Below are 13,518 nucleotides of genomic sequence, written 5' to 3' on the forward strand. Positions count from 1 at the left end.
ACACTTCATAAAGAGAGACCTAAGACACCACAACACTTCATAAAGACAGACCTAAGACACCACAACACTTCATAAAGACAGACCTAAGACACCACAACACTTCATAAAGACAGACCTAAGACACCACAACACTTCATAAAGACAGACCTAAGACACCACAACACTTCATAAAGACAGACCTAAGACACCACAACACTACATAAAGAGAGACCTAAGACACCACATAAAGAGAGACCTAATACAACAACACTACATAAAGACAGACCTAAGACACCACAACACTACATAAAGACAGACCTAAGACACTACATAAAGACAGACCTAAGACACCACAACACTACATAAAGACAGACCTAAGACACCACAACACTTGATAAAGAGAGACCTAAGACACCACAACACTACATAAAGAGAGACCTAAGACACCACAACACTACATAAAGAGAGACCTAAGACACCACAACACTTCATAAAGAGAGACCTAAGACACCACAACACTTCATAAAGAGAGACCTAAGACACCACAACACTACATAAAGAGAGACCTAAGACACCACAACACTACATAAAGAGAGACCTAAGACACCACAACACTACATAAAGAGAGACCTAAGACACCACAACACTACATAAAGAGAGACCTAATACACCACAACACCACATAAAGACAGACCTAATACACCACAACACCACATAAAGACAGACCTAAGACACCACATAAAGAGAGACCTAATACAACAACACCACATAAAGAGAGACCTAAGACACCACAACACTACATAAAGACAGACCTAAGACACCACAACACTTCATAAAGACAGACCTAAGACACCACAACACTTCATAAAGACAGACCTAAGACACCACAACACTTCATAAAGACAGACCTAAGACACCACAACACTACATAAAGAGAGACCTAAGACACCACATAAAGAGAGACCTAAGACACCACATAAAGAGAGACCTAAGACACCACAACACCACATAAAGACAGACCTAAGACACCACAACACTTCATAAAGAGAGAGCTAAGACACCACAACATAAAGAGAGACCTAAGACACCTCAACATAAAGAGAGACCTAAGACACCACATAAAGACAGACCTAAGACACCACAAACCTTCATAAAGACAGACCTAAGACACCACAACACTACATAAAGAGAGACCTAAGACACCACAACACCACATAAAGAGAGACCTAAGACACCACAACACTTCATAAAGACAGACCTAAGACACCACAACACTTCATAAAGACAGACCTAAGACACCACAACACTTGATAAAGAGAGACCTAAGACACCACAACACTTGATAAAGAGAGACCTAAGACACCACAACATAAAGACAGACCTAAGACACCACAACATAAAGAGAGACCTAAGACACCTCAACATAAAGAGAGACCAAAGACACCACAACACCACATAAAGAGAGACCTAAGACACCACATAAAGACAGACCTAAGACACCACAAACCTTCATAAAGACAGACCTAAGACACCACAACACTACATAAAGAGAGACCTAAGACACCACAACACCACATAAAGAGAGACCTAAGACACCACAACACTTCATAAAGACAGACCTAAGACACCACAACACTTGATAAAGAGAGACCTAAGACACCACAACACTTGATAAAGAGAGACCTAAGACACCACAACACTTGATAAAGAGAGACCTAAGACACCACAACACTTCATAAAGAGAGACCTAAGACACCACAACATAAAGACAGACCTAAGACACCACAACACTTCATAAAGACAGACCTAAGACACCACAACACTTCATAAAGACAGACCTAAGACACCACAACACTTCATAAAGACAGACCTAAGACACCACAACACTTCATAAAGACAGACCTAAGACACCACAACACTACATAAAGAGAGACCTAAGACACCACATAAAGAGAGACCTAATACAACAACACTACATAAAGACAGACCTAAGACACCACAACACTTCATAAAGACAGACCTAAGACACCACAACACTACATAAAGACAGACCTAAGACACTACATAAAGACAGACCTAAGACACCACAACACTACATAAAGACAGACCTAAGACACCACAACACTTGATAAAGAGAGACCTAAGACACCACAACACTTCATAAAGAGAGACCTAAGACACCACAACACTACATAAAGACAGACCTAAGACACCACAACACTTCATAAAGACAGACCTAAGACACCACAACACTTCATAAAGACAGACCTAAGACACCACAACACTTCATAAAGACAGACCTAAGACACCACAACACTACATAAAGAGAGACCTAAGACACCACATAAAGAGAGACCTAATACAACAACACTACATAAAGACAGACCTAAGACACCACAACACTTCATAAAGACAGACCTAAGACACCACAACACTACATAAAGACAGACCTAAGACACTACATAAAGACAGACCTAAGACACCACAACACTACATAAAGACAGACCTAAGACACCACAACACTTCATAAAGACAGACCTAAGACACCACATAAAGAGAGACCTAATACATCAACACTACATAAAGACAGACCTAAGACACCACAACACTACATAAAGACAGACCTAAGACACCACATAAAGAGAGACCTAATACAACAACACTACATAAGAGACCTAAGACACCACAACACAAAGACAGACCTAAGACACTACATAAAGACAGACCTAAGACACCACAACACTACATAAAGACAGACCTAAGACACCACAACACTTCATAAAGACAGACCTAAGACACCACAACACTTCATAAAGACAGACCTAAGACACCACAACACTTCATAAAGACAGACCTAAGACACCACAACACTACATAAAGAGAGACCTAAGACACCACATAAAGAGAGACCTAATACAACAACACTACATAAAGACAGACCTAAGACACCACAACACTTCATAAAGACAGACCTAAGACACCACAACACTACATAAAGACAGACCTAAGACACTACATAAAGACAGACCTAAGACACCACAACACTACATAAAGACAGACCTAAGACACCACAACACTTCATAAAGACAGACCTAAGACACCACATAAAGAGAGACCTAATACATCAACACTACATAAAGACAGACCTAAGACACCACAACACTACATAAAGACAGACCTAAGACACCACATAAAGAGAGACCTAATACAACAACACTACATAAGAGACCTAAGACACCACAACACAAAGACAGACCTAAGACACTACATAAAGACAGACCTAAGACACCACAACACTACATAAAGACAGACCTAAGACACCACAACACTTCATAAAGACAGACCTAAGACACCACATAAAGAGAGACCTAATACATCAACACTACATAAAGACAGACCTAAGACACCACAACACTACATAAAGACAGACCTAAGACACCACAACACTACATAAAGACAGACCTAAGACACCACAACACTTCATAAAGACAGACCTAAGACACCACAACACTACATAAAGACAGACCTAAGACACCACAACACTTCATAAAGACAGACCTAAGACACCACAACACTTCATAAAGACAGACCTAAGACACCACAACACTACATAAAGAGAGACCTAAGACACCACATAGAGACCTAAAACACCACATAAAGAGAGACCTAAGACACCACATAAAGAGAGACCTAAGACACCACAACACTTCATAAAGAGAGACCTAAGACACCACAACACCACATAAAGACAGACCTAAGACACCACAACGCTTCATAAAGAGAGACCTAAGACACCACAACACTTCATAAAGACAGACCTAAGACACCACCACATAAAGAGAGACCTAAGACACCACAACACCACATAAAGACAGACCTAAGACACCACAACGCTTCATAAAGAGAGACCTAAGACACCACAACACCACATAAAGACAGACCTAAGACACCACAACACTACATAGAGAGACCTAAGACACCACAACACCACATAAAGAGAGACCTCAGACACCACAACACTATATAAAGACAGACCTAAGACACCACAACACTTCATAAAGACAGACCTAAGACAACAACACTACATAAAGACAGACCTAATACAACAACACTACATAAAGAGAGACCTAAGACACCACAACACTACATAAAGACAGACCTAAGACACCACAACACTTCATAAAGACAGACCTAAGACACCACAACACCACATAAAGACAGACCTAAGACACCACATAAAGAGAGACCTAATACAACAACACTACATAAAGAGAGACCTAAGACACCACAACACCACATAAAGACAGACCTAAGACACCACAACATAAAGAGAGACCTAAGACACCACATAGAGACCTAAAACACCACATAAAGAGAGACCTAAGACACCACATAAAGAGAGACCTAAGACACCACAACACTTCATAAAGAGAGACCTAAGACACCACAACGCTTCATAAAGAGAGACCTAAGACACCACAACACTTCATAAAGACAGACCTAAGACACCACAACGCTTCATAAAGACAGACCTAAGACACCACAACACCACATAAAGACAGACCAAGACACCACAACACTACATAGAGAGACCTAAGAGACCACAACACCACATAAAGAGAGACCTCAGACACCACAACACTATATAAAGACAGACCTAAGACAACAACACTATATAAAGACAGACCTAAGACACCACAACACTACATAAAGACAGACCTAATACAACAACACTACATAATGAGAGACCTAAGACACCACAACACTACATAAAGACAGACCTAAGACACCACAACACTTCATAAAGACAGACCTAAGACACCACAACACTACATAAAGACAGACCTAAGACACCACAACACTTCATAAAGACAGACCTAAGACACCACAACACTACATAAAGACAGACCTAAGACACCACAACACCACATAAAGACAGACCTAAGACACCACATAAAGAGAGACCTAATACAACAACACCACATAAAGAGAGACCTAAGACACCACATAAAGAGAGACCTAAGACACCACAACACCACATAAAGACAGACCTAAGACACCACAACACTACATAAAGACAGAGCTAAGACACCACAACACCACATAAAGAGAGACATAAGACACCACATAAAGACAGACCTAAGACACCACAAACCTTCATAAAGACAGACCTAAGACAATAACACTACATAAAGACAGACCTAAGACAATAACACTACATAAAGACAGACCTAAGACAATAACACTACATAAAGACAGACCTAAGACAATAACACTACATAAAGACAGACCTAAGACAATAACACTACATAAAGACAGACCTAAGACAATAACACTACATAAAGACAGACCTAAGACAATAACACTACATAAAGACAGACCTAAGACAATAACACTACATAAAGACAGACCTAAGACAACAACACAGCATGGCAGCAACACATGACAACACATGAACTCTGTCTCTCATGCTGCTGACCAGTCTGGCAGAGAAAGAAAGAATACTGCCCTGCAAGCTGGAGGAGTGATATCATCCCTCTTTTTACATGTATATGAAAATACATAGTAACAATTTATTGTTTCCTCAGTGCAGAATGAGGGGTTGGTGTTGACTGTTACTGTACATTTACCTCCATGTAGGGCCGGTTTCCCAGACACTGATTAAGTCTATATAGTCCTGGACGAAAAATGACTTTCAATGGAGATTCACTGTTGAGATGTATTTTTAGTCCAGTACTAGAACTAATCTGTGTCTGGGAAACAGTCCGATAGTGCTTAAGTTGTAATATAGGATCTCAGCTATTGCCCCGCCTTTTAAAGTGCACATTCAAGTGTCGGTCAGAGTCACAGATTCCAATTATAAATCAAGTTAAAGTTTCAGTCAGTGCGGGCAATTGACTTCAGTGTATCCTCCACTCTGGTGTTTTAAAGGACTCTTTGTGCCTCCATCCTCACATGGCAAAGTTTTGACTTGGTCAGCCTTATCTGGGATCGGCCCGGACTTCCATTTCAGTGGGGAGAAATTAGATCGCCCAATTAATCCCAGAGATTTATCCATCAATCACTTGATGTTTTGCCCAGTGAGATGTAGTCTTCCCATGTTTAAATGAAGTGTCGCAGCTCCATAATTAATCTGCACTTGATGCTGGTCTAGTAACATGTCACTGGTCCACTATCTGGATGGAATATTACCAGGATATTGAATAAGACCATTGTCTCTCTGTTGTCAACAACAGATGAACTATAAATCATTTCAATGACAAGATATTTCAGTAGTTATAATGTAACAGCCATTGTTTAAAGCTATTCAGAACATCTTTTTGCTTTAGGACTGTAAATGTATCAGGAAGGAGATACATACAGTATATTATATATTTATTTGTTCTTCTATTTTAAGCCAGAATGTATGCAGTCATAACATTTACCTGTAATACAGAACAGAAACAGGATAGACATCCTGAGCTTTCCCGTTGCCAACGCCAACAGATAAAGACTAAAGACCATACAATGCAACTCTCAGTTGAAACCAGCTTAAATAAACAGAGGAGAGAAAGTCAAACTAAAAAGGTCAACAAGAGTAAGTCAACAGAAAACACACAGCCAGGAAATTCTAGGACAGGATTCAATTCTGTATAGGGTTCAAGGACAGGATTCATTGCTGATAAATTGGGGAGATAGGATTGGGAATTTCAGTTTCAGGTCTTTTAAATGAAGGGTTTCCTCTGTGGATACAACCTGGCTGTACAGAGAATGTGATCTAGGCCTATGTAATTAAAGTGTTATTTCCATGGTAAATCAAGTCGTTTCAATCATCCCCCTCTATAAACAGACTTCAGTATTAAGGTCAATGGAGTCCCTAACGGAACCCAAATATTGTAATTTATCTTTAACTGAACGGATGTGACATGTTAGAGACCAAAGTGAACCGCATGACACTACTCGTAGTATCTTGTCACATTATTACACTACCCACAATGCAAGACACAGACCCTTACTGCTCACTATCCCTGCTACTCTTACAAGACAAGACATGTGACTCACAACCTGGTGATGAACTAGAACATAAATAATGGGTCTTCTCAATTAACTACTTTAGTTGACAATTCATTGAAAATAGATATATATTACTTATCTATCAAAATGTAAGTAATATTTATTCATACTTCATACACACCAGGTCACCATTTCAGTTATAAATCTTCATTGTGAAATATTATATTTCAGATAAATCACAACAAGGTTGTTTTACATTATATTACATATTTAAAATATATTTCAACATAATATGCTATTTTCAAGTAGACAACACTAAATGCACTGAAAAAGGTTTCAATGGATGGGCTTAAGACACGGAGTTAAAAAATATCAATCTAAATACTGAGGATTGGATTTGGCAGATAAAACAAATGTAATCCCTTCCAACCTTAATCAAAATGAGCGTAAATACAGCCTCTAAAATAAATGTAAAATGTAATGAAAAACCAGGGGGACTTCATGTAACATTGTAACATAAAATATAAAGGTATAAAAACGTGTGACAACTGGAAGCGCTAACTCTACTGTATGTTACCTTACTATTAATGTAAAATCAATAACAAGCACTAACACATAGTGTCAAACAGAAAAACCCAAAGTAACAGGCCTCAATATAGTTTCTGCTGTTTTGTCTTAAGAAATTACGTCAAAGGAAGCAGATATCTGTTAGACAAATTATCAAAACGAATCCTTTATAAAAACTCATGTAAAGACAAATATGGTTAATATGGCTGAGATATGTTCGTTTGCATCCTGTGTAACAGAATGTGTTCATACACTGGTTCTGGCTTTGTATGAACAAAATCTAGCAATATAGTTTAAGTATCTGCCCACAATGAAAAATGTAATATAGCTATAATTATGTTTACGACATGAACTGAACTCTAAGAAGAAACTCTGACAAAGTGGGTAAAGACACGGCACAATACAAGAACAAACATTGACTTCATCTTCGCCTCACCCTCTGCATCGTAACAAGGACCTCCATATTCAAAGATAGTGGGAACTGCACAGTAAGCTTTATCAAAGGGCCTCTGTGGCCTCAGTTCTACAGTTCTTACCCATTTGAGCGCTCCAGTGTGCTCATTCTGCTCCTCAGTGGGATTCTATGGTTCTATGGTTTGGGGAAGGCCGAGACCCTGAGGATCTCCAGACAGTTGACTGCGATTAGCGCCCCGGTCAGCTGCCTCCACTGTCTGGTGATTGGGCTCTTCATCTTGTCCAGGGCCAGGTGGAGGTCCTGGATCATGTCCTGGTAGCCCTCCCCGTACAGCTGGCTCCATGAGTACAGGAAGTCATAGGCAGGTTTCCACATAGACTACAATAGAGAGAGGAAGATCCACAAGTTCAGTTCAGTTGATAGTTGGGGAATCTATCAAATCAGAGTTTATTCGTCATATGCACAGAATACAGCAGGGTGTAAACGGTACAATGAAAGCAGTGGAAATAAATCTATAGCCCATCTATAATGGACTATACAAATAAAAGTATTGGTACAGCCTTCCTAATCCTTGTCTGTTGATCCAATGAGATCATGAATGGGTGATCTCCTAAGAACAACACATTTTCCTAAATACAACAAATAAAAGTAAAATGAACTAACCACGGCGCTAACTTCTCCACTCTTCCCCCGGTGTGGTGCCTCGTAAGCAGCGATCTGAGCACTGGAGAGTTTCCCCAGCCTCTCAGCGAGCTCCCTCCACCTGATACCCAGCTCCACCGCCGTGGACAGGATGACCATGTTCTGGATCAGATGAGCCACTAGAGCCTGAGAGTCCATCTTCAACAGACCCTAGGATGGAAAAAGCAACATACAAAACACTTACTTGAAATGCAATAAATGAAGCGCATTTGGCAAAGAGAAAAAGTCATTCAAAATAAAAGTCAAGCTGGTTTGAAGATTCTTCTCTAAACCTGAGACCTATCAAACATGCCCCTTCCTTTTCTACACTTACGATCATGAGCTTGTGCTGGAACTTCTTCTTGCTGTTCTCGGTGTGGCAGTCCTCCTTCAGTTTCTCCAGCACGCAGGCCACCTTCTCAGCCTCTGTTTCAGCATGTCTCCGTGTGATTGTGTCGAGCAACAAGCTCGAGTAGCCCAGGGCATCAGCGAAGCCCCTCCAGCTGGGGATGTGTTTGGTCACCAGTGTCTGGATGTCTGAGTAGATGTAGGTGAGCTTCTTGAACGGCAGTGCCATGTTGTCCAAGAGGGTCTCGGTGGTGAAGTCAGTGCCGTTGAAGTCGATCACTTGGTCTCGGGTGATGAGCTTGACGTTCTTGCAATGGACCAGGCCGGTCCTGCCTCGGAGGAAGCCGATGTACCACTCCTTGACTTTGGACTGGCCCACCGACCTCACGGTCTCTCTGGAAAGGAGAGCCACGGTGTCACCCTTGAAGTACTCCAGGAGGTACTCCACTCGCGGTTGACGGAGCACTGACTTCAGTGCCACCCCGTAACACTGCACCTTCACAGGTCTGGTCCCGAATTTGGGGAACTCTGGGACAGATTCCTCCGGTATAGCTAGCGATTGACACATTTTGTTTCGCATGGGACCTCGCTTTTCAGAGTGAATAGGTGCCGCTGCAGGGGAAGACACCTGGAACTCTGCTACAGTGACACTGTTTGAATCCCTCACCTGGAAGCGTAGTTTAAAGGAATCCATCTCCCCATTGCCCATCTTGGCCAGCTCAAGAGGCAGGTGAATGACTTTACCCAGTTTGAGTAGCCCTTGTCTCACCTCTTTCCTTTTATCCTGGGCTTTGACTTCGAACTTTGACGCTATGACGGAAGTCGCGATGTGTAGGTCATTCAGCCTCTCTGGGCTAAACTGGTGCTTCTCCCAGAGCTGTAGCACCAGAGGGGGCAAGTTTCTGCTTCCCCTGTGGATATCTGAGAACGGAAGCCTCGGTGGAACGTTATCGTGGCAAGAGACGACCACAACCACTTTGAAAGACGGATGGATATACTTTGGGCCATAAACGGCGACGGTGACTTGACGATCCAGGTAATCCCAAACGGATGTAGCAGGGGGCTGGATAACCGAGGCCTCTGCGGCTACAATAACATAGAAATTAGACTTTAAGTCTTGAAGATTCATCTGCATGATGTTCTTGTAAATGTAACAGTCCTTGACTTTCTGATAAGGTCCCTCTCTCTTGTTGGACACTAGTCCCACAAATGTGGTCATGACCTGACTTATGGGATCCTTCTTGACCTCCGCGACCATTTTCATTTCCAGCGAGATGGATTCCTTTCCGCTCGTGTTGCTGAGACTCACCTCCAGGAGCGGACTCACGGTTGTCATGTAGTTGTTGTTCAGCCCGTGAGGGGGCTCCAGGATGGCTTTCAGTGCAACCTCCTGAACCTCCCCAGCAGGAACATGGCCCTCTGGAATATGGGCGGTAATATCCGAGTCTGGTAACTGTAGTGACCCTCCGTTGTGACCTATCTTGCAGACTATCTGAGAGTCGGTGGCTTGGGTCTGGGCCCATCCAGGACTCTGACTCATCAGGCCTAGGTCAAGACATGACCTCGTTAGCTGCCTGTGACTCAACCAGGCCATTTTGTAAGCCTCCCGGTCATTTTTCAACCACTCAAAATCTGCATTCAGAAATGGGCCTGCTGACAATTTGAAGCTGTTTTCCCTTTTCGGTTCCTTTCTCTCCAGGTCGCCGAGAATATCCGAGGCACTCTTCCATCTCCCTGATTGTCTTATGCTCTTTCGCTTGGTATCCGCAAAATGGACGAAGTTTGTTTCGTCCGAAGATGTGCTACTGGCATCAAAGTTCTCACTGTCAAACAGAGTTGAAAGTTCATCTTTCTGTATTGATAGATCAGCGTTCATTAACGTTTTGTCATTGTTTGTGTGTAAAATGTCATCCAAAAATGGATTGGATATCGACAGTTTGTTCCAGAATGGATTTGTGGTTTGACTTCCATGTTTGACCTCCGGCTGCAACACAGGCCACTCAGAATGTTTTGTCACTTGATTTATTATGTAACTACTCCCTGTAAAAATACAAAATATCTGTGTCAAATCAAAGCCTTACTTACTAATATAAAACATACATATGAGCGCATGGTAAAATCACACAGAATGGGCTTCAATACTGGTTGTTGCTCTTTAAACAGGCATTATTTTAAATGAGGGTACCACTCAAAGGAGCTACTGTACAATACACATAATGCAATCCGATATTTGAAATTGTTTCATAACCAGGGTTGCAAAAATCTAGTAACTTTCCCAAGACTACCAGGTTTTCCAAAAATCCCGGTGAATCTTCCAACTGGGATCTCTGGAAAACCTGGGAAAGTTACCTGATTTGTGGAAACCTATTAATGACATCTAGTTCAAAGACAATATATTTCATAAACGTTAGAGTAGGCTACCGTTTAAATTGTTGATGTTCAGCGTTCCAGTGTCGTCTAGATCAATCAACGTCCCCTCAGATTTGCTCCTAATGAGACTTCCTTGGCGACGAAATGACTTTGCTCTGACAGCTGCCATCTTCACATCTGTAAACATTAAGATTCATAAGTTACATACACAATTACTACACCTCAAATTGCAATCAGTTCGCATAATAATATAGAGTACACAGTATAACCTATATACTATTTTGCTGAATTCGGAGGGTTGCCGTGGCTCGAATTCGGGTCCAGCGGCTGTCAAGCCAAGACCTTAACCGCTATGCCAAGAGGTCCGAACCACTTGACAAAGTCGCTAGGTGTCAAGTTAAGGTCGCTAAAATATATAGGCCAATGTCGTACACTGTTATATGTTTTCTACCCTGGCTGTTTATTCTATAACGCGTGGCTACAAACATGATAGTTTAAGAATACGGATAAAGTAGCCAACAGCGGAAGCGAAAGAAAAGCCTATGAAAACACAGAGAAACAACATATCTAGATAGGCCTACAGTTTCTTTCGTTTACCAAAAGTAGTTTTGTGGTGCCGTAGTAGGGATGGCCGATACCTCGAATTTATATTTTTAGGCCATATGGCCCAGCTCTATGCCATTGTTAGTCCATTTCCTCCACACTGGTTCAGACCTGAGATTCTTTACCTGGGGCTACCTGTGGGTTTAGTTTGAGGTAACATATTTTATAGAGCAGAAAGCATGAACTCATTCAGACTGTCATTTGTTTGCGTAAAGGGAGACTTCTTATCATTCATGTATAGCCTATGTTGTTGTCGCAGTGAGTCAGTCATAATTAATTTGGGTTGTACACGAGTGCACACAAACAGGTTGCTCTTGTCTGGGATTCAACAATCAGTTATTCCGCAAAGCCGCTTCTTGAATGTGTGGGTGGGTGGGTGGGTAGCCAACCCTCCTGCCAAATTTCACCTTATCTCGAAATACAGAAGCCTAGTTCAGGCGCACCTGTTGGATAGCCTACCTTATCGTGGAGAAAATATATAGAGACAGAGCTAGATGTGAATAAACCATCATCATCAACATTAGGCTACATACAGTATGACTACTGTAATAGTTGTTTTTTCCCATGTAGAAATGCTGCTCCGCTGTCTCTGCCATATTTACAAAAATACCGTTTCTGCAGAGTCAACAGGTGTATTACAAACGCTCGCTTGTGCGCTTCAACTACGGTAAACCAGTGGCTATGTAGTTCTGTATGATGATAATATATATATATATATATATATATATATATATAGCCTAGATGTCAAACGTTCAAACACAAGATAGACCAACCTGTACTATGTTCATACAAATGTTATGATTCCGTTCGGCTACTAGATTTGCACACTTGCCTACAATTTCCAACGTCGGTAGAAACAGCAGAAACATTGTAACAATATTTACTTACCATGTCTCCCCAAACTGGTTTCCACCATAGCCTTATTTAGACACTAACTTTTTTTTAGGAAGCGAGTCAGACCAAATCATATCTTTACACCTTCAAGCCACAACTCTCGCCTTCTGTTTGCTTTGAAACTACAAGCATTCCGGGACTAGTAGTTCAAAAACAATGAAGCTACTCTTCAAAGGAGCTGGTTTAACTTTATAATAAAACTACAATATCCCTAATGCAATCCTGTATTTACGCAAAGAGTGTCGCAACACCTGAAACTGCAGCAGAAACTAGGTAGTTTCAGTGTTCTGTCATTACGGTAGAGACACTTTTTTTCTCCCGCGGATGCAATTATGTGAAGGGCAGACAGTTCAATTACAAAATTGGCCTCATCATGCATAATCATTTAAGCTATTATAAATGATGGGTCATAACACATGTATAAGCTATTTACTGTTTGCTTTAAACAAAGAGTTTTGATTACAAGTTATATATTGTGTTACTCAATTAGTTAATGTAGTGTATTGCTTGAAAGTTTTGTCATCACTTGTAGCCTAATATGGCCTAGATAGCCTACATTAAATGTACAGTACCAGTCAAAAGTTTGGACACACCAACTCATTCAAGGGTTTTTCTTAATTTTTACTATTTTCTACATTGTAGATTAATAGTGAAGACGTCAAAACTAT

At 41.1% G+C, this 13,518-nt stretch overlaps 1 protein-coding gene and 1 long non-coding RNA gene across 2 annotated transcripts; both read right to left on the reverse strand.

Moving 5' to 3' along the window:
- Positions 1 to 391: 391 nt before the first annotated feature.
- LOC145859991 (uncharacterized) lies at positions 392 to 4,686 on the reverse strand. Its single transcript, XR_014379925.1, has 3 exons — positions 3,236 to 4,686; positions 2,682 to 3,157; positions 392 to 2,603 (listed from the first exon to the last, which is right to left on the reverse strand). It is a non-coding gene; the product is annotated as an uncharacterized LOC145859991 (long non-coding RNA).
- Positions 4,687 to 7,086: 2,400 nt separating this feature from the next.
- Positions 7,087 to 12,981, reverse strand: LOC106595523 (metastasis-associated in colon cancer protein 1). The gene is made up of 5 exons (XM_045697276.2): positions 12,845 to 12,981; positions 11,405 to 11,530; positions 8,970 to 11,023; positions 8,618 to 8,806; positions 7,087 to 8,332 (listed from the first exon to the last, which is right to left on the reverse strand). Exons 1-5 carry the CDS (start codon positions 12,870 to 12,872, stop codon positions 8,129 to 8,131), a joined length of 2,601 nt encoding a protein of 866 aa, XP_045553232.1. The 5' UTR covers positions 12,873 to 12,981; the 3' UTR covers positions 7,087 to 8,128.
- Positions 12,982 to 13,518: the final 537 nt, after the last annotated feature.

This window comes from Salmo salar, chromosome 02, assembly GCF_965601325.2.
Source record: "Salmo salar chromosome 02, fSalSal1, whole genome shotgun sequence".
Lineage (NCBI taxonomy): Eukaryota > Metazoa > Chordata > Actinopteri > Salmoniformes > Salmonidae > Salmo > Salmo salar.

What these genes read in the sequence shown, in the direction of transcription:
- LOC106595523 (XM_045697276.2), bottom strand. Translation starts at nt 12,872, where the DNA reads ATGGTGGAAACCAGTTTGGGGAGACATG. An exon ending in AACCAGTTTGGGGAGACATG is followed by an intron (nt 11,531 to 12,844) that starts GTAAGTAAATAT and finishes TAATGTTTACAG; the next exon opens with ATGTGAAGATGGCAGCTGTC. An exon ending in GAACATCAACAATTTAAACG is followed by an intron (nt 11,024 to 11,404) that starts GTAGCCTACTCT and finishes GTATTTTTACAG; the next exon opens with GGAGTAGTTACATAATAAAT.